The sequence below is a fragment of the Biomphalaria glabrata genome, chromosome 2 (genome assembly GCF_947242115.1).
Source record: "Biomphalaria glabrata chromosome 2, xgBioGlab47.1, whole genome shotgun sequence".
Taxonomy (NCBI): domain Eukaryota; kingdom Metazoa; phylum Mollusca; class Gastropoda; family Planorbidae; genus Biomphalaria; species Biomphalaria glabrata.
Window position 1 is genome coordinate 47058457 of NC_074712.1, and position 22741 is coordinate 47081197.

Below are 22741 nucleotides of genomic sequence, written 5' to 3' on the forward strand. Positions count from 1 at the left end.
TGGTTGACCCAGTCTTGAGTGAAACTGCAAGAATGTATGACCACTGTGGAAGCCGTATAGTTTACTACCTACCCGCCACCGCGTGTATTTCTTCTAGTTCATTATAATTTTGATATAGCATTTGACTAGAGTTAATGGTGTTTAGTTAAAATATCACAACTTGACTTCACACGGAAGACTTTAAAGTGGATTGATTACTTAGGAAACATTTTCAACACGTAACGTCAATCAAGCGACATGACATCCACACTCTTTCAGGTTTATGCACACACACACACGCACATTCAGTGGACATTCGCACTTACTCACGTTAGTAAACACATACACACACACATTCTCAAACACATATTCATGTCACACGTACATGCACTTGGGCTAAACAATAACAGTTCAATTCCGCTAAACGAGGTCAATAATGTATGAGGCTTAGCTTACATCAGCATTAGGCCTCCTGCCAGAACAGTTCAAATATCAAGCAAGTGTGGCTACTCACGCCCGATCGAGGGCAATTGATAGTGACCTGTGTTATTTGCCTCCCCTGCTACAGTTTTTTTCGGTCATTGTTATAATACGTAGGCTTTGAATCCAAATATAATGATCAAGTATTTCTTTTTTTTTTTGTTTATCTTAAATTATTGAATGTTTTTCTACAGCAGACTAAATGTACGCCATCATAAGCTGCTCTGAAATCCTCATGACGTTGAAGAATACCTGGCATATTCTCTACTGAAGCGGTTGGCCCCCAGGCACTGCAATCCGGGGAGGTCGGTCAATCTCTACTGATGACAGGACTTGTCCCGAAATTGCATTGACCGTCCATTGTTTGCCATTCACGTCTCGACTGGTCATCTCTGACATGAGATTGTCTACCCGCTATGGACATCGTCAGTTATCTTGTTGCTTTCTTTGTCGGGGGACTCCTTAGCACTTTCGAAATGGGTGAGTAGTCTCCCTTGTTTTTGCTTATTTTTGTTTTCAATTTATTTGTAGAAAAAGTGAGTGGCATATGTATTTTAAAGTGATAATATAATATAATATAATATAATATAAATCTTCGTTGGTTTTATGCAATTCAACGCACTTGTTTATTCTTGTATGTTTTAAATCGAATATATTTATACAAGAGAAACCTAATCTGATGAAAATATGTGATAGCATATTTTCTTCAAAAGATCTCATTATGCATTGCGCCAGTCGTAGTGTAAGCGGGACTACTGCCCCGGGGATCTTCAAGAGAGGGGCTCCCACAACAGAGATGGGTCAGCTACGTTTGCAGTGTATTTTTTTAAAATATTTTTTTCGCATTTTTACCGACACTGCTTACAATTTTACTGTTGGCAAAACTGTCGAGGTTAAGAAATGTCCGCTTGTAGTGTATTCATAATATATAAATGCTGCTCCGAATTTAAGGATGTGCGTAAGCCCAACAAAATTATTTTCTTGGACTAATATATATATATTAAACATGGAAAACCATATGGGCCTATTATTATGTAGAAACCTTCTTACATCTAAAAAAAAATTTCATTATTATTATTGAAGGTTTTGGAAAAGTCTAGGGAACTTCACAAAAATCCTGCCTGTTATTTAAATCCGGCCCTGGTAATGGATTTCTCCCCACCTGGATGTTGTGTGGATAAAATAGCAAAGAAAAAAAACATTCATTTTTACAAAAAGTAAGATGTGGAAGAACTAGTTTTGTTCCTGGTCCTAAGTTCTAAGTTTGAAAAGGAGACAACTCAACACATGTACAGGTACAAGTTGAAGAAAGCCAACACTGTATTGACTACAAGGTTACAAAAACAGTTTGTGTGGAAACACATACTTAAAATCGGAAGTTAGATGTGAACCTGGCCTAACTGATGTATAATTAATATATAATTAATGTAATTGTTTTGTAAAGGGTCAATCTCTTATTCCAATTCTCAAAAAAAAAAAAAAAAAACATTTCCGTAAAAAAAAAATTAAAAAATTACTTTCTTATGTGAATCTACAGTTCACGCGATAATATGAAAAACTATTTATTAATTGTTGTTTTAAATTATGTCCAGTTTTTATGCTTACTAAAATGATATTTTCTCTTTAAAAAAAAAGGTAAACATTTTTTTGTGTGTAAATGTATAGTTAGTATGACAGAACTTACTTAACTTAACAAATACAAATAGAAAAAATATATAATTTATGACAAATAATCTAAAACCATTTGCGTAAATGTGTTAAAAATTCGGTAGATATTTCTTTTCCTTACCAAAGAACCTCCCTGTTTGTTAATACTAATAGTGAATAGTTGTAAAAGTGGTGTATTTTTATGAAAAAAAAAACTGCTTGCATAATTGATTTAAAAAATTAGATTTTTCGCTTTCAGAAAAGAAAAAAGTAGCCGTTGTATCAGAACTTTGTAAGGACTAAAATATTATGATGTCGGATTTTCACTGTCTTTTCTAGTTTACGAGATCTAAACGGGACGGACTGACAGACGGACATGCCACACAAAACTAATAGTGTCTTTTCCCCTTTCGGCGGCCGCTATTAAAAAGTCTAAATCATAAGTGTTCCATACGGCCTGGTACATGCTGGATCACGCCTAACACAGCTGATCACGTGATATTGAGAGAGAAAAAGAAAGATAGAAGAGAGTAAGAAAGAGGGAGCGGTAAAAGAAAATAGAGAGAGGGGGAGAGGGGGTGGGGGGCTAGACCATGGGCGAACAAACGAGCTTAGACTATAATAAAACCGTTGAACCGTCACAGTTAAGACTCATGAATTAACCACATACACGGTTATAAATCAATATAGAGTTCATTTCCTGTCACATGTCTTCTGTCTGTCCAATGACATTGAGTGTGAGAGTCGACCACGTGCAAGCTCCCAACATCCAGACATTTTAACTCCTTCTATCCCACTTTAATATAGTGTCACTGCGACGGCTGTTTCTGAGATGATGCTTTTATTTTTAACAATTTCGTCCTCTAAATCTATTCTAATGCTATTGCCTCCCGAATCGTTGTGTTCGGAAAATGACAAGAGTGACTCTTCTATTTATCTCCCTTGCTTTTCTATTTCTAATTATGTAAGAGGAGTGTCACTCTTTGAAGAGACTCTACTAGTAAATAGACAATGTATCGGTTAACATTTAATTTTGGTTATATCTCTTATATCACACAATCATTCAATAATACACTTTATAATTTGAATTGAGTTATGGATTTTTAAAAGTGGACTTCGATAAAGTTTGAAACTTATGAACAATAGGAACCCCGCTATAAGGCTATCTCCTCTATTTATAGGTTCCCGAACTCTGAAATCGAATGTTCTCTAACTTTTCCTTTTTTTGACTCTTCTGTGTAGAAACTGAAAGTAACAGCTTCCTGTTTACACATCTCTGGCAACGTTGACGGGTAGCACACGTGACAGCTCCATACAAATATATAAGAGCGAAATAGGAGAGGTGTGGGTGGGGTGGTGGGGGCACCTTGCCAAAGTCAACTAAATATTCCTAACCCAGTATTCGTACACTTTTATATCCTAAGTTTTCTTGCATGCCCATTCACACAAAATAGGCAGAAGCCCATGTTGACCCTACAGTTCTGTGTAGATCTGATATAATTAGGAAGGTCTTCTTACCAAGTAGACTATGTCTCATTTAGCAGCCTTTCATTATATAGTCTTTCTAAACCATTTATTCAACTTGATATACATGTCACTCTCTCTCTCTCTCTCTCATTCTTTCTCTCTTTTCTGTCACACACACATATTTCTTTTGTCTTTCTTTCTTTTTCGACTCTTCATGTTCTTTTGTTTCTGTCATTCCAAACCTCTCTCCTCCTCTTTCTATATGTCTTTCTGCCTCACTCAATGTTTCTTTAGTCTTACATTTCACGTGTATCCATTTCTACCCCTTCCCCTCTCTCTCTCTCTCTAAATCTCTCTCATTTACTTCTTTCTCCTTCTATCTCACACACATACAATGTACACACACACACCAAAGCCTCTGTTCCCTATCCATCCATATCCAGTTCTTACGTAACTTTGTGCGGTCATGATTGAGCTGGTTGATGTGTTTATACTGACAGTAATATGTGGTCTGGTCACGTGACGAGACACCTCTGAATTAACTCTCGGGAGGCTTTGTTGTTTTGTTTTTTTACTGCGACACAAACGATTCAATGACCCAAGAAAAAACAACACTGGCCTTTAAACGTTGGGGACGGGCCCTTGAACTAGGATAGGACTGGACATAGGCCAACACTCTGGCAATGACAGCCAATCACATGACGTTCTCTAATAGATTTCCCTATCCAACACACTGGATGCTTGAATACTGGATGCATGAATACTGGATACATTAATACTGGATGCATTAACACTGGATGCATTAATACGGGATGCATTAATACTGGATGCATTAACACTGGATGCATTAATACGGGATGCATTAATACTGGATGCATTAATACTGGATGCATTAATACTGGATGCATTAACACTGGATGCATTAATACGGGATGCATTAATACTGGATGCATTAACACTGGATGCATTAATACGGGATGCATTAATACGGGATGCATTAATACTGGATGCATTAACACTGGATGCATTAATACTGGATGCATTAATACGGGATGCATTAATACTGGATGCATTAATACTGAATGCATTAATACTGGATGCTTGCTGCGCAAAAGCTTTTAACAGGACCATTAGGCACAATAAACTCACATGTCCTTAGGCCAGTGATGCAGTTCTGAAATCTTTTTGCATAGAGTTTTATAGACAACGAAAACACGTCGGTAAGAGAGGTTTTGTCAGAAAGTTGATACTCCACATAGATATACACAATACCATCATTATATATCACATACCTCAATCTACATGCTGGGTAATTTAACGGATATTGTTTTTTTAAACAGCTAGGTCAAACGGACACAAGAGGCAGAAGGCTGATATTGTAGACTGACCTAACTGACCAAATAGATGACAGACATCCCAGTCAGACAAAACAATTACATCAGACATCCCAGTCAGACGGATGTCATTACACCAGACATCCCAGTCAGACAGATATCATTACATCAGACATCACAGTCAGAATAATAATTCAAAACACTTCCATAAGATTGAATACACTCTAATAATTTAGAAGACAATTAAATTGTGGACACCCGAATTATTAAACAGACATCCATAACCTGTCATGTATAAAACAGCTCTGTCCAATAAAATACAGTCTCAAACTAGCCGACAAAGTGAGGAGTACAGAGGACTAAGAAACAAGGAGAGTTCAACATTTAATAAGGAATATAACATAGAGATTAACAGTGATATACAAAGTATAATAAAAGGGAGCCAACTAATTCGCATTCTTTAGTTAGAGTTCAACAAAATCTTCTTTCCAGTGGAGTTATTTTATCTCTAGAATATGATAATCATCGCTTGCAATAAAGTAACAATCCTAAACATCAATATAGTTTCTATCCTATCCATTTGGTGGACATGACCAGGCCAAGTGTTATCTGAGGATTGTAAAGATGCTGGGAACTCCAGTTCGAGCTAGTATTTCAATGTTACACACTCTTTCTTGTCATGTGATTTTCAAGAGCTCCCTGAGGGAAAGCCACATTGGGATTCTGGGTTGACCGAATCCACCTCAGTGGGATGCAAAAATTTTGCCTACTATACTTAGGTAGGGAAATCCCCTGAAATTGTTGCGGTCGCTTCTGTCATGTTTGTTCTTATAAATCGTGACGATCTTCGCATCCTGCAGGTCCTGTGGCACAACACCACCTTGCCAACATTTGCTGAGCAGTTCATGTAGAGGTTGGCTTAATGTACTTTTGTATTGTTTTAGAAGATCTGGTGTGATGCCATCGCAACAAGGTGCTATGCCAAAAGTCTAGTCCATGGCCTTTTTTTAGATTTATTAAGATGGGCACTTCATCTAACTCAGTCATTGTGGGTAGTTCATTTATAGCGTCAATGGTTCAGGCAGAGACTGAGCTTTAAGTCGCATAGAGTTTGGAGTAGTGTTTGACCCATCTCTGCATTTCTTTGCTTTTGTCTGATGGTTTCCATGTGATTGATTTGAGACATGCTGACTTCTTTTTGAATGGGTCTGAGAGCCTTTTTGATTCCGCCATACATCTCTCTGATGTTGCCTTCTTGTGCTTCAAGCTGAATTCGCTAATATTATAACTTATATATAATAACAGGGTTTCCAGGGCCTCCTGAAAAATAGACAAAATCGCGTTTAAAAAAAGGCATTGTCAGCTTTCATTTATAAAAAAACTATTGAAGAGACGAATGTGTTTTCTAATACAAAATCTTAATTTTGACATACCCAGACTGGGCCCCGCGCATTCCGTTTTGCATAGGGCCCGCAATTGCCTCAAAGATATGCATAAACTGTAAAAATTCTTGGAAAACGTTAGAGCCGTTTTTGAGATGTGTGTCCACCTAAGTTTTTTTTTAACCCATGAAGAATTCGCAAGCTGATAACAGGAATGGTAAAAAAAAATGAGTATTTAGCCTTACAATGGTGCTACCATTATGGCCATGAAATGGAATAACTGTGTTGTGCTAGTGAAGCTGACAGACGTTTTGGTTATACAGGGACAGACTTGAAGAATGGATTTAGATTTTTTTAAAAATTAAATGGAACTTCATTTGTACTTGGAATTACCAGGAGTTTCTACAGATGTTGCAGGTAGTGTTGCACCCGGGTACGCTATTCTGCCTCAACGTGGCACTCGGGTGGAAACGATTACTTGAGGAAGTGATTAAGCTAAATAAATAGCAAAACAAAACTCCTGTGGGAGTGTCCAAGGGAATGTGAGAGCTTTCCCATTGCACGGTGCGGAGTTGAAAGAGATCTTCCAAGTCCCTGTCGATAATCCATGCGCCGTTCCTCAAGGGACCGTTTCATTAATGGCAAGTCCTGCAGGTTTAGCTTGGCACAACATAGGAAAATGGCGGGGGATTCCGGTGTACTCGACCTTCGGCCATGCATTCTACTCCATGCGCCCGGAGTGCCGGATATATCGGAAATAGCAATGTCTTACATAGGCATTGACTTGGATCTCTTCCAGACAGAACGGTTTGTTCAAGCAGGCTTACACACCTAGAGTTCGAAGAGCTTTCCGCTCAACTCTTTTGACAATCAATCGGTAGTGTTGCAAGGGTTTAGAGTTTCGTTTCAATATGGAAGAGACCAGAACCTAAGATGGTTTCAAATTGGCTTAACGAAAAAAGGATTGGTCTTTATTTTATACAGCTAGGCAACAGAAACACTCACACAAAGACAGGTGAGTCTGATATAACTTCTATAGACCTGAACTTCTATAGACCTGATGGACTTTCCAATGGAAACCAATGACTTTGTACTAAGTGGATCTGTAGGACGTGGCTCCATAGGATTGGTTTGAAGCTACTCCCAAGCACTCAAGTACGCATTTGGTCGAGCTGTTTGGTTTGAAGCTACTCCCAAGCCCTCAAGTACGCATTTGGTCGAGCTGTTTGGTTTGAAGCTACTCCCAAGCCCTCAAGTACGCATTTGGTCGAACTGTTTCTGGTTCGAGTTGCAGAGTTGTGCATAATAGAAAATGATTAAGTAACCAAATAAGTTCCTGAAGACAAGGTTAGATTCATTTCACCTTGTTTGTATATGCCTGCTCTATCATTTCTCATTGTAAAGAGACTAATAATTTATTTCTGGTCATGAATGGAACAATTTTAATACAATTATACCAATAAATACATTGTTTTCACAAAAATATTTACATATATTCACTTAAATTCACTAAATTTATAATTCAAAACCATGCACATGGAAAGTAAAGCCGGTTAGTAGTTGTGATGGCTACATGACATTCTCGTTTACTGTAGGCCACAGAAACAGATGGCCTTTACATCACCTGTCCTAAAGGATATTTGAATATTAATGAAATAAAATAGCATTGTCACAACCGTATTAAAAAGAAAATATTATAAAGTAAGTAAGAAACCTTTCATAGCTGCAAATGCGGACGCTGGACCGATGGGCGGACCTGAGGAGAGAGAGGCTTATACTAAAACGAATAGATGTTGTTTGATCAAATTCAATGTTGTTCACCTATAAGTCCAACTACTTTGACACACATAAAGTACATTTCCTTGGAGACAAAACAATTCCCATTGACTGACGGACTCTGTAACTGTAATAAGAACAGAACAGCACTGACCGCGATCTCTCCGATCTGACCCAACGAAGACTATTAACTCCCCCCCCCCTTCCCACCCACTACAAATGTGAACGCCACAGGGCAACTCAGCTAGGATAAAACAAACCCATTTGGTATGCGTCCTAGATCTCTATGTCAGTAAATCCGCCTCGGGTGGTCTTGTAACCAAGTTAAAATAATACACCGAAACCCACAAGAGGGTTTACGATCGCGCCTCATTATGACCTTCTATCAGGATTATGGACCTTTACCAGCTCCTGTTTCCAACGATGGCTAGTGATGGTATATCAGAAGAAAGAGGGGGGGGGGGGCTACTTACTGGATACGGGCACTTTAGTATTTAAAAAATGAAACAAATCAAAATAATAATCTGCAGCTATTTCGGGTATTATAATAGGCTGCGTATGTTTAATAAAACACTTGCATAAATAAATGCACAAAACAACACAATATGTCATTAGTTATTTCAAATCCGGAAATGGCTTATCAATGCTAACATGGTATATCCCTACATTCAAAGTTAAGTGACGTCATTCACACATAGTCCAGTCACATCACAAAGCGTCGAGTGACCTCATAAAATGTCCAGTTCAGAATTAAATGTCTAATCATATCAACGCCTTATCAAATAATTGTCCTACCGCACTATTGCCTTATCACATCTTTGACTATCACATCACGTCACTGTCCTCTCAAATCTTTGTCCTTTAAAATCACTGTCCTTTAAAATCATTGTCCTATCAAATCACTGTCTTCTGAAATCATTGTCCTCTCAAATCATTGTCATATGACATCACCGTCCTTTCACCAGATGTTTTATCCCATCATTGTCCTATGACATCGCTGTCCCGTGACATCATCAACCATTCCGTCATTTAATATCTTGACCACCAACGACTACCATTTGTTCACCTTGACGTTTCCAGTTGAGGCCATCGACTGCTACAAATGTACATCCATTGATGGGGCAACAGAGGAGTGTGAGGACAAGTTTGACATTGGGATGAGCACCGTGCACTTTATACAGCGGAGTTGTCAGTACGGCTACTTCAAGGGCACACACTGCATCAAGTTCAAAGGTGAAAGGGGTAAGCGTTTTTTTTTGTCAAGGTCATGTTGTCACCTCATGATGTACTGTGTTCAACATCATACAAGTGGCTGTGGTTGTTTTAATTACTTTCATGATCAAATAAGACTTTTCATTAGCGGCCACTCCTCAAGTTAGACCAGACGTTATAGATGACCTCAACACTGACCTGCAACGTCACAACCTGCCCAAAGATTATGACGTAAGCAGGTCAGTGGTGAGGCCTTTTATAACGACTGGTCTCGCTTCAAGTTGAGCTGTACACTTTATCTTGTAGTCTATATCTTACTTCAAGTTGAGCTGTACACTTTATCTTGTAGTCTATATCTTACTTCAAGTTGAGCTGTACACTTTATCTTGTAGTCTATATCTTACTTCAAGTTGAGCTGTACACTTTATCTTGTAGTCTATATCTTACTTCAAGTTGAGCTGTACACTTTATCTTGTAGCCTATACCTCTTCAAGTTGAGCTGTACACTTTATCTTGTAGTCTATATCTTACTTCAAGTTGAGATGTACACTTTATCTTGTAGTCTATATCTTACTTCAAGTTGAGCTGTACACTTTATCTTGTAGTCTATATCTTACTTCAAGTTTAGCTGTACACTTTATCTTGTAGTCTATACCTCTTCAAGTTGAGCTGTACACTTTATCTTGTAGTCTATATCTTACTTCAAGTTGAGCTGTACACTTTATCTTGTAGTCTATATCTTACTTCAAGTTGAGCTGTACACTTTATCTTGTAGTCTATATCTTACTTCAAGTTGAGCTGTACACTTTATCTTGTAGTCTATATCTTACTTCAAGTTGAGCTGTACACTTTATCTTGTAGTCTATATCTTACTTCAAGTTTAGCTGTACACTTTATCTTGTAGTCTATATCTTACTTCAAGTTGAACTGTACACTTTATCTTCTAGTCTATATCTTACTTCAAGTTGAGCTGTACACTTTATCTTGTAGTCTATATCTCTTCAAGTTTAGCTGTACACTTTATCTTGTAGTCTATATCTCTTCAAGTTTAGCTGTACACTTTATCTTGTAGTCTATATCTTACTTCAAGTTGAGCTGTACACTTTATCTTCTAGTCTATATCTTACTTCAAGTTGAGCTGTACACTTTATCTTGTAGTCTATATCTTACTTCAAGTTGAGCTGTACACTTTATCTTGTAGTCTTTATCTCTTCAAGTTTAGCTGTACACTTTATCTAGTAGTCTATATCTTACTTCAAGTTGAGCTGTACACTTTATCTTCTAGTCTATATCTTACTTCAAGTTGAGCTGTACACTTTATCTTGTAGTCTATATCTCTTCAAGTTTAGCTGTACACTTTATCTTGTAGTCTATATCTCTTCAAGTTTAGCTGAACAATTTATCTTGTAGTCTATATCTTACTTCAAGTTGAGCTGTACACTTTATCTTCTAGTCTATATCTTACTTCAAGTTGAGCTGTACACTTTATCTTGTAGCCTATACCTCTTCAAGTTGAGCTGTACACTTTATCTTGTAGTCTATATCTTACTTCAAGTTGAGATGTACACTTTATCTTGTAGTCTATATCTTACTTCAAGTTGAGCTGTACACTTTATCTTGTAGTTTATATCTTACCTCAAGTTGAGCTGTACACTTTATCTTGTAGTCTATATCTTACTTCAAAAAAGAAGATGATTATGTCCTACGCGTCATGCATTTAGTCATGCATATTAACCAGTGACTTAAATTCTGTGCGCTTGAACTTGGCTTGGCTTGGCTACCTAGAAGGGGGCTCGAGGTTCGACACCCGACTCGGGCAGAGTTGTGTTTACTGAGCTGCCTAAAGGCAGCACGGAAAACCAACTCCTAGATACCCCCTCCCCCCACTGGTCCACAAATGAGATTGGACCAAAGCGCTCTGAGCATGCTATAACCATGAAAGTAGCGCTATATAAAAAAAGCTATAATAATAACCCTAGTTGAAAAGTCAATTTAAGGAGATAGTCTGTCGTACAGGGGAAGGAACACTGCCATCAGTGGGCTTTGATTGTGTGTTTTAGTAGACTGTGCAGCACCGACTGGCACGAGGAGAGAATAGAAAAATGCTCACCCACAATGTTCAACACGGCAGTTGCGCGCTGCTGTTGCGGTCCTCTCGCGTGTTGATGGCAGTACAGTGTAGGAATACGCAAAGTTCGGCCTCATGAAGTCGATACTCAAAAATAAACGGATGTGATCAAATGATAATTTAGTTGATGGGGAACCCCAAAAACACGTGATCAATGAAGAGCCAGTCTCTCATTCCTGGCCTCTAGGTAGAACCTTTGGTCTAGAGTCAGTCTCTCATTCCTGGCCTCTAGGTAGAACCTTTGGTCTAGAGTCAGTCTCTCATTCCTGGCCTCTAGGTAGAACCTTTGGTCTAGAGTCAGTCTCTCATTCCTGGCCTCTAGGTAGAACCTTTGGTCTAGAGTCAGTCTCTCATTCCTGGCCTCTAGGTAGAACCTTTGGTCTAGAGTCAGTCTCTCATTCCTGGCCTCTAGGTAGAACCTTTGGTCTAGAGTCAGTCTCTCATTCCTGGCCTCTAGGTAGAACCTTTGGTCTAGAGTCAGTCTCTCATTCCTGGCCTCTAGGTAGAACCTTTGGTCTAGAGTCAGTCTCTCATTCCTGGCCTCTAGGTAGAACCTTTGGTCTAGAGTCAGTCTCTCATTCCTGGCCTCTAGGTAGAACCTTTGGTCTAGAGTCAGTCTCTCATTCCTGGCCTCTAGGTAGAACCTTTGGTCTAGAGTCAGTCTCTCATTCCTGGCCTCTAGGTAGAACCTTTGGTCTAGAGTCAGTCTCTCATTCCTGGCCTCTAGGTAGAACCTTTGGTCTAGAGTCAGTGTCTCATTCCTGGCCTCTAGGTAGAACCTTTGGTCTAGAGTCAGTCTCTCATTCCTGGCCTCTAGGTAGAACCTTTGGTCTAGAGTCAGTGTCTCATTCCTGGCCTCTAGGTAGAACCTTTGGTCTAGAGTCAGTCTCTCATTCCTGGCCTCTAGGTAGAACCTTTGGTCTAGAGTCAGTCTCTCATTCCTGGCCTCTAGGTAGAACCTTTGGTCTAGAGCCAGTCTCTCATTCCTGGCCTCTAGGTAGAACCTTTGGTCTAGAGTCAGTCTCTCATTCCTGGCCTCTAGGTAGAACCTTTGGTCTAGAGTCAGTCTCTCATTCCTGGCCTCTAGGTAGAACCTTTGGTCTAGAGCCAGTCTCTCATTTCTGGCCTCTAGGTAGAACCTTTGGTCTAGAGTCAGTCTCTCATTCCTGGCCTCTAGGTAGAACCTTTGGTCTAGAGTCAGTCTCTCATTCCTGGCCTCTAGGTAGAACCTTTGGTCTAGAGTCAGTGTCTCATTCCTGGCCTCTAGGTAGAACCTTTGGTCTAGAGTCAGTCTCTCATTCCTGGCCTCTAGGTAGAACCTTTGGTCTAGAGTCAGTCTCTCATTCCTGGCCTCTAGGTAGAACCTTTGGTCTAGAGTCAGTCTCTCATTCCTGGCCTCTAGGTAGAACCTTTGGTCTAGAGTCAGTCTCTCATTCCTGGCCTCTAGGTAGAACCTTTGGTCTAGAGTCAGTCTCTCATTCCTGGCCTCTAGGTAGAACCTTTGGTCTAGAGTCTAGAGTCAACAATGGCTTAAGTTCGACTTTTTTTTTTTTACCCTCTACAAGGAGGTCAATGCAGCAAGAAAGTCAGTATGACTCTGTAAAGGTGGTCGGCGATTAAGTCTGAAGATTTGACTTGTATGCCTTCTTCGATTGAAGCGAGAGACTGCAGGGTTGATACACACTTTGAATAAATCATGAAAATACCAATTGAAACACACACACACAAGACAGGCCAAGTGTAATAGTGCCCATAAATTTTAATTGAATATTATAATGCAAAAAGACGTCCAAATGACTTCCATGTTATCGCGTGTAGTTCAGGCGTACAAAGAATTATTAGAGAGGCGCCCGATTGCATTTAAAATGGCACCCATTGCGAAAGGTCAACCCTCCAGGACACGGCACAGCAACTATTTGAGGGCCATTTACCTAGTCTTTCTACGTCCATCGATTCATCAAGGGGACATAACCTTGTGGCCGACTTAAAGAAATGATTTCTTTTCACTTCCCGTCTCTATTCAAGTGCTTTTCATTCAGAGTTGTTCCCCCCTGTCTGACTTACGCATTGATTAAAGCCAGACAAACACATACACACGTGCAGGCAAAACATACAGTGTGTAAGGTTTATGTTTAATCTAATCATATTTTACGTGCCATATTAGATTTCCTGTCACGTGGTTCAGATTTTTACTTTCCCCTTTATGTAACCTATTGAAGATCTTTTATTTCACATTGGTGTAAAAAACAAAAGTCTTGTAGAAATGTTTAGAGACTAGAAGAATAAACTGCAACTGTTTGTTCTATTTGCTTCCACACTGAACAAAAGGATGAGGACATTTCCAAGGATTGATTTCACAAAGATCAATACAAGCATGGGCGTAGCCAGGATTTTTTTTCGGGGGGGGGGGATTGGGGGGGATTTTTTTTCTCCATACCCCGACCCCTCCCCCCCCCACCCCGCGAAATATTTTTTTATATGTATTTATGTGTGTGTGTGTGTGTACATAATCTTTATTACATTCTGACCCTTCATTCTTTCGGTAGACGTTTATTGTGCCCTAGAATAGGTTCTTCCATGAGTTAGTGGGAAAATTGTAGATTCCCCGCCATTTCTAGCAATGGGGTATGGGAGGGTGCTAGGAGCTCCCCCAGCGCTGGGCGAAGCCCCGTCGCCAAACACTTTCTGATATTGAAAGCCAATAAAATGCATATTCTGAGGTATCTACAGTGCATTTTCCTGCTATTAAAAAGTTCTATTTCAAAAACGTAATGTGCTGTTCTTATTGACTTATATCCTCACGCGCCGTTCGGCGCATTTGCCGTCAAGCTGTTTCCATAAAATTGTAGACTCCCCGACATTACTAGCAAGGGGGTCTGGGGGAGCGCTAGGAGCTCCCCCAGCGCAGGGTGAAGCCCCGCCGCCAAGCACTATTTCTGGTTTTGAAAGCCAACAAAATGCATTTTCTGAGGTATCTACAGTGCATTTTCCTGCTATTAAAAAGTTTTATTTCAAAAACCTAATGTGCTATTCTTACTGACTTAGACTCTCCCGCGCCGTTCGGCGCATTTGCCGTCAAGCTGTTTCCATAAAAATCTGTCACTGGTAATGTCTAAAGCCTCTTCCCACCTGCCATGAGGACCCCCATGAATGAGTGGCGTCAAGTTGTACTAGGATATCATTGCAACTCTTCTTATGCGTAATTCATTTTGTCGGAGAACATGTCCCGCAAACCTCATGCGTCGCTCTCTCACAATCGTACTAAGGGGTCGACTCCCAGTTCGGCATAGGATTTCCTTATATTAGACCCGATCTCTATAACTGACTCCTAAAATCTGTCTTAGCCATCTTTGTTGAGCCACATTTAGTGTTTTTCAATTTCGGCAGATGACTATTCACTGCAGTTTATTAATGGAGCCCTGCCACTGGTAAAAATGTGTAACCTCTCTTGAATACGCTCTTGGAATTAAGTGACTGTAGTTTGCTTTACATTTTATATCGAAAAGGGAAGTTTTATCGTCAAAATCATCTGTTGGGGGTTTTCCATCTCAAAATGCTCTGTCGGGGGATCTTAAACTCAAAACCATCTGGAGGGGTTTTAAACTTTAAAAAAAAAGCCATCTGTAGAAGAGGGGTTTAAACTCAAAACCCCCAATTGGCATGGCTACGCTCAAATAATTTTAGTGTGTAATTTGCTTTTTTTTATATTGAAGAGGTATTTTTAGCATCAAACCCCTCTGAATGGGGGTTTAAACTCAAAACTCCTTTTGGCAACGCTCTTAGCATTTTGAGTGCGTAATTTGCTTTTTTTCTTACACTGACGATGTATTTTTTAGCCTCAAACCCCCCTGGCGGGGGGTTTAAACTCAAAACCCCTTTGGCTACGCTCATAGATTTTAGATTGAGTAATTTGCTTTTATTTATATTAAAGAGGTACTTTTTAGCTTCAAACTCCACTGGTGGTGAGTTTAAACTCAAAACCCCTTTGACTACACTCATAACATTTTGAGTGTATAATTTGCTTTGTTTTTATTATTAAAGAGGTATTTTTTACCTTCAAACCCCGCTGAAATGGGATTTAAACTTAAAACTGAGTCGAAACCCATTTAGCTACGCTCATAACATTTTGAGTGCGTAATTAGCTTTTTTTTATGTTGAAGAGGGGGTTTATCGTAAATTTTAGAGGGGTTTTAAAATCAAAATCTTCCTTAACTGTGCTCTTGGAATTAGGGAATTTTCGTATGCATTTTTTTTTGTTTTGTTTTATAGAAGAGGGCGAGTTAACTGCAAAAACCCCAGGTAGGGGGGTTTTAAACTCAAATTCCCTGGTAGGGGTTTTTAAACTTGAACCCCTCTGGTAGGGGTTTTAAACTCAAACCCCCCTGGTAGGGGTTTTTAAAAACGAACCCCCCTGGTAGGGGGTTTTAAACCCCCCTGTTACGTGCGCATGTTAATGTAAATGTGAAATGGTGCGAATGCGTGTTGAACGGAGAGGAGAAAAGAAAATGGAGAAAATAGAAACGAAATAGTGTTCTAGTGTTCATGAGAATTAAAATGAGTTCTAAGCGATGACGTTGTTGTTTTAGTGTTAATGTACTGTTTAAAGAGTCTCATTCTAGAAAGGAACGTAACAAGTGGCGCCCAACGTAAAGGTAAAACCTACGTAGTCCTTTATACACAGTTGATCTCCTGTCAACAGATAGTAGAGATATCATATTATATAGTCTAGATCTAGTGATAGGATACTATTCAATTTGATTAATAGTAATAGAAAATGGCGGACAAGGCTGAGGTAGCAGCGTTGAAAGAAGAGGGAAGGTTGTTAGAGCTTGAAGGGGCAGAACTAAGAAAATACGTACAAGAAAGGTTGATGGAGAGGGAGAGATTAGCAATGGAAAGAGAAAAAGAAAAGGAGAGATTAGCAATGGAAAGAGAAAAAGAAAAGGAGAGATTAGCAATGGAAAGAGAAAAAGAAAAGGAGAGATTAGACATGGAGGACAAAAGAGAAAGAGAAAAAGAAAAGGAAAGATTAGACAAGGAGGACAAAAGAGAAAGAGAAAAGATAGCCATTGAAAGGGAAAAGAAAAACGAATTAGTTGCCATTGAAAGAGAGAGATTGGCGTTCGAAAAAGAGACGGCCGAGAAAAAGTTAAAAACAACCCAAGAAAAAGAGAGTGATAAAAGAAAAGGGGAAACTACAGGGAACAAACTAGCAAAGTATAAAGGTGCAATATTCGAAGAAGCTAAAATGGACATAGACATTTTTTTGAAGAAATTTGAAATTGAAATGAGGGAACTGGAATACCCCGAAGACAAATGGTCATTCTTATTATCGAAGTCATTCGTAGCAGAGGTTCCATCGAAGATATGCATGAACCAGAGCAGCTATAGCGTGGTGAAAGAACAATTACTACGAACGTACGGAAAAACAGAGGCGTACTACCGTGAACAATTTGTTAACTGTGCGATAGAAACAAATGATGACCCACAGACATTCCTGGACAGAATGACCAGTAGTTTTGAAAATTGGACTGAAACCGCTAAAATAGAAAAGACCTTTGACGGTTTAAAGACATTTCTAATGATAGACAAAGCAATTTATGAGTGTCAGGAGGAATTAAAAATATTTTTGTTGGAGAGGAAACCAAAAGCCATAGAAGACATAGTGAGACTGATAAGGGCTTATAAAGTGGCACATCTCGATAAGAAACTATCCAGAGGCAGTGACATAGAAGAAATAGTTGCATTTAACAGAACAAGAGATACACGAGACAACTACATCAACAATGGAAGACGATTTAGATATGATGAACAAAATAGATTTAGAGGACAAGGAAGGAACCAAATGGGTAGTAGACAAGGACATTTTTATAGTAACCGAGGGCGATACCAAAGAAATGTACAGGGAAGATACGGCGGAGTGAGAGATAGAAGAGATCAAAGCCTTTCAATGTTAACATGTGCAGGAAGCCTTGAGTATTTTGAGACTTTCGTGGGAAACAAAATAGCAAGGACGATACGAGATTCAGGCAGTACAATTGTGGGTATTAATAAGAAATTAGTAGAAGAACAAGAATATACCGGCAAAACCAGGAATTGTGTGATGTTTGATGGGAAGACTGTACAATTACCAGTTGCTAGAATTAAAATTGATACACCATATTTTACTGGAATTGTGGATGCATGTGTAATAGACCATGCTCATATTGATTTGATTATTGGAAATATTCCAGGTATAAAGAATTGCAATGAAAAGGATATGGGAAATTGGAAGAAGTGTTTCGGAATGAGTATTACTCGATCCAAATGTAAGGACCTGGATGCAGGAGATCTGGAAAAATTATTTCAGTTACCAGATAAGAAAAAAAAAAAAGAAGGATTAATAGGAAACTCAGAAACATTAGAACTTAATGATGTAGTATTCAACAAAGAAAGGTTTATTACAGAACAAAAAAATGACCCAGAGATGCGTCAGTTGGCCCAGAAAGGAGGTAGAGGAGGAAGATTTTATATAGAAAGAGGAATTTTGGTAAGAGAAATTGAGTCACAAGGAAGAAAAATTATACAGGTTGTTGTACCAGCTGAATTTAGAAATGTTATATTGAAGAATGGGCATGATGAAGCATATGCAGGCCACATGGGAATTCACAAAACAAAACAAAGAATATTTAGGGACTTTTATTGGCCATCTATTAGCAAGGACATCAAAAATTATGTGTTGTCGTGCAAAGTTTGTCAAATGAAAGGCACTAAAAAAATCAGAGCTCTATTACAAAAGGTAGATATACCAGAAAGGCCATTTAGGAAGATTGCGATTGATTTGATTGGACCCATGCCGGTGATATCAAATAGGGGTCATCGATATATTCTAACTGTAATAGACGTTTGCTCAAGATGGCCAGAAGCGATCCCACTAAAAAGAATTGAAGCCAGTGATATAGTTCAAGCGTTATATACATTATTTACACGGTTTGGATTTCCTGAAGAGGTACTGTCAGATAGGGGCACACAGTTCCACTGCCAACTAACGACAACATTTTTGAAAATGTTTGGAATTCGGCAACGGTTTACAGCCCCGTACCACCCGCAGAGCAACGGTATTTGTGAACGTTTTAACTGTACGTTAAAGAAAGCGTTGTCGAAAGTAGCAGATGACAATCCCAAAGAATGGGATGTGGCATTACCCTCAATCCTTTTCGCATACAGAGAGAGCCGTAACGAAACCACGGGGTATTCGCCATTTCAGATGATTTATGGAGGAAATCCAAGAGGCCCAATGGCAATCCTAAAAGAACTAATACTCCCACAAGAACATGTTGGAAATAAAGAAAGTTACGATATAGTGACAGAAACTAGAAATAAAGTAATAAAGGCTTGTGAGGAAGCGAGCAAACATGTGCTTGATAAAAATGAACTAACACAGTCTAGGGTGAATGAACACAGGAAATTGACCAAACTAGAAGTAGGTCAAGATGTTTTGGTATTACTAAAGGATAAGGAGAATGTACTATTCACGAAATGGTTGGGTCCTTATAAGGTAACAAGGAAAATTAGTGATGTGGATTATGAAATTAATATTGATTCAAGGCTGAAAATATTTCATGTGGATATGCTAAAAGAATTTAGGTCGAAACAAAAAAGTGAAAAAAGCAGTAAAGAAGACCCATTGGTCATGGGTACATCCGTGAGTGTAGACATTGAGACAGAAGAAAGATTGGGACACATAGAAACAATTTCAACCGATGCCAGTCAAACATGGAAAGATGTGGAAGTGAAGGGAATCTCGTCAGACAGAGCTAAGGAAGTAACAACATTATTAGAAGATTTTAAGAATATTTTTACAGATTTACCAGGAAAAACGAATATCATAGAACATGATATCAAATTAACAGGCAGAGTTCCAAATAAACTACCTCAATATGCTGTACCATTGCATCACAGAGAAGCATTACAGAAAGAAATAGATGAACTACTTCAATTGGGAGTGATAGAACCATCTAATTCGTCATGTGCTGCACCAGTTGTACTGGTTAAAAAAAATGTGGTAACATTAGACTGTGTGTAGATTACCGCCAACTAAATAAAGTTACAGAATTTGACCCATTCCCAATGCCACAGGCAGAGGAAATGTTTACTAAATTGAAAAAAGCGAAAATTTTCACCACGTTGGACCTTTCTAGAGGATACTGGCAAGTACCTCTAAAGGAAGAAGCTAGACCACTATCCGCATTTAAGACACCATTCGGAGTTTATCAGTGGAATGTGATGAGTTTTGGCTTAGTAAATGCCCCAGCCACTTTTAACAGGATGATGGCAAAGATACTGGGCCACAGAAGAGACACTATTTGCTATTTAGATGATATCTGCATCTTCAGTGAGGACTGGAACGAACACTTACAGAGTCTAAGAGAGATATTTGCTATTATCAAGGGAAACAATTTGACATTGAAACCAACAAAAATAAAAATTGGACTTAGTGAAATTCCTTTTTTGGGATACAAGATAAAAAATGAATCAATTACACCACTGGAAGAAACAGTTGCAAAAATAATGGATATTAGTGTACCAAAAACAAAAAAACAAATTAGAAGCCTTTTAGGTCTATGCAATTTTTATAGAAAATTTGTTCCAAAATTTGCAGAAATGATTGAACCTCTTACAAATCTTACCAAGAAAGGGAAATCTAACATTATAGTTTGGTCTGAACAATGTCAAAGATCGCTAGACAAGATTAAGAGGGTGTTTTCTGAAAACCCAATATTAAAATTGCCCGATAGTACTAGAGAATTTATTTTGGCAACGGATGCTTCATCCATAGCTATAGGGGGCTGTTTGATGCAAGAGTATAGTGGAATTGCACACCCTGTTTTTTATGTAAGCAGGAAACTAACCCTTGCAGAGTTAAACTATGCAACTATTGAAAAAGAGGGGCTGGCAATTGTGTGGTGCATAACAAAGCTAAGTTTTTATCTGATGGGGGCTAAATTCCAATTATGGACTGATCATGCTCCGTTGGCATTTATTAATTTAAATAAATGTGGTAATAATAGAATTGCTAGGTGGGCATTACAACTGATGGACTATAAATTTGAGATCAAGACAATACCAGGGAAAGAAAATGTTGTGGCAGATACATTATCACGATGTACTTAGGTTGGTGAGATTGTGTAGGGTATATAATGATTACTTACATGCTGTTAAGAATTAATCTATTTTATTGTTTACAATTGTAAATTCTGGCACGGAGTGTAGTAGATATTTCACAGAGGATTGTCCAATTGGGAGTATACACAACAATGATTAGTGAACAAATATAGATTTAAATTGAATTATAGGCGGGGAGTGGTATTAACGAAATCTGCATGATTACATAGAGATATGCATAGATATATATATGTGTCAATTGTTCATAATAACAATTAGTATTGTGATTGTTACTGTCACAATGGGTGAATATAAATGCTATATGTTAAATCTAATGTTAGAATTGTATTGGTATTAATATGTCATTGTGTATGATTTTGTTTTGTAGTACATTATGGTTCTCTATGTTACAGAGAATTTAAAGTAGTTTTAACTTGGAATAGGCTGATAAGATATGTGACAATTTATATTTTGGAAGTTCGACAATTTATATTTTGGACGTTCGATGTACATCGAACTTGTTAAACAGGGGGGGGGGGTGTTACGTGCGCATGTTAATGTAAATGTGAAATGGTGCGAATGCGTGTTGAACGGAGAGGAGAAAAGAAAATGGAGAAAATAGAAACGTAACACCCCCCCCCCCCGGCTACGCCCATGAATACAAGTGACCAAAATAATAGTTGAAACCGTGTTATATCTCTGATACCTTTGTTGATATTGTCAAATATTCTAGATGATCAAAAGTGGAAAAGAATAGGTATTTAAACCCAAGAATAAATGTCAGTAAATCACCAGAACTCACAGAGACGAAGTGTTGAACAGAGGAGAACTTGGAAGTGAAAACTTTATCAAACTTACAATGTTGTATAAACAAGCGTACTCTGCTTCATGACCTTCTCTGCCCCCCTTCATGACCTGCTCTTCTTCATGACCTGCTTTTCTTCATGACCTGCTTTTCTTCATGACCTGCTCTGTCCCATGACCTGCTCTGCCCCATGACCTTCTCTGCCCCCCTTTCATGACCTACTCTTCTTCATGACCTGCTTTTCTTCATGACCTGCTCTGTCCCATGACCTGCTCTGGCCCATGACCTTCTCTGCCTCTTCATGACCTGCTCTTCTTCATGACCTGCTCTGTCCCATGACCTTCTCTGCCCCCTTCATAAACTGCTCTGCCCCATGACCTTCTCTGCCCCTTCATGACCTGTTCTTCTTCATGACCTGCTCTGCCCCATAACCTTCTCTGCCCCCTTCATGACCTGCTCTTCTTCATGACCTGCTCTGCCCTGTCCCATGACCTTCTCTGCCCCTTTCATGACCTGCTCTTCTTCATGACCTGCTCAGCCCTGTCCCATGACTCTTCTCTGCCCTCTTCATGACCTGCTCTGCCCCATGACCTGCTCTGTCCCATGACAAAATCAAAATAGAGAGTGTTGTTGGTGTAAATGTATTTTCAAAACTGTTTTAATTTTTACAAGAAAAAGGTTTGTTTTCAGAAGATCAAAGAGAAACGTTGCACCGGCCGATAGTAAGCATTTTAGTTTTTGAGATCTAAGCGTGATATACAAACAGAGGGACAGTACAGAACCGGTACAGAATGAGCCCTACGTGGACTTCTATAAAAAATCTTTACTTTTATTTCAGATTTAAAGGGGAAAAAACGAGTTAATGATATTTCTTTGAAGTATGGGTTTTATATAATCTGTGATCTTGATTTCTGTGTGAAATGATTTGTTGTGGTCGAGTTCAATCTAATGAGACAATCTAATGTGAAAATAAAACAATAAACTTTTCTATACATCTTTCACAAATGTTAAAACTTCAAGGAAATTTAGAAAATGTCGGGTTTTTTTTGGTTGGCATTTTTTGTTGTTGTTGTTGTCATTTTATTACCATGTAATGGTTAACTTACAAAAACAACATTATCTTGATCAATTGAAATTAAAGAGAATGTGTTATTATTTCGTAACAACCTATTTTCTTTTCTTCATCATTGATATGAATCTATAATGTACCATGTTTCTAGCTCCAGAATGTCTCATCCCGACTAGAAAAAACAAAATGAATATTTAGAATACAAACTAAAATTCAAACATTGACGCACACTTATATACACACACACCATGTTAACAAGCCTAAACATCCGCGCAAAAAGTCGAACACACACACAAAATTATTTTGTAATAAGACGAA

General features: G+C 38.6%; 1 protein-coding gene across 4 annotated transcripts in view; it reads left to right on the plus strand.

Moving 5' to 3' along the window:
* Nucleotides 1-22741, plus strand: part of LOC129924631 (uncharacterized) — a 104488-nt gene that overhangs the window by 74539 nt on the left and 7208 nt on the right. For 3 of the 4 annotated variants that reach the window (XM_056020919.1, XM_056020918.1, XM_056020916.1), the window contains 2 exons: nt 654-939; nt 9146-9307. In XM_056020919.1, coding sequence (XP_055876894.1) covers nt 876-939; nt 9146-9307 — 226 coding nt within the window. In that variant the 5' untranslated portion in view covers nt 654-875. The remainder of the gene's footprint in view (nt 1-653; nt 940-9145; nt 9308-22741) is intronic. The other variant, XM_056020917.1, reaches the window with a different exon arrangement.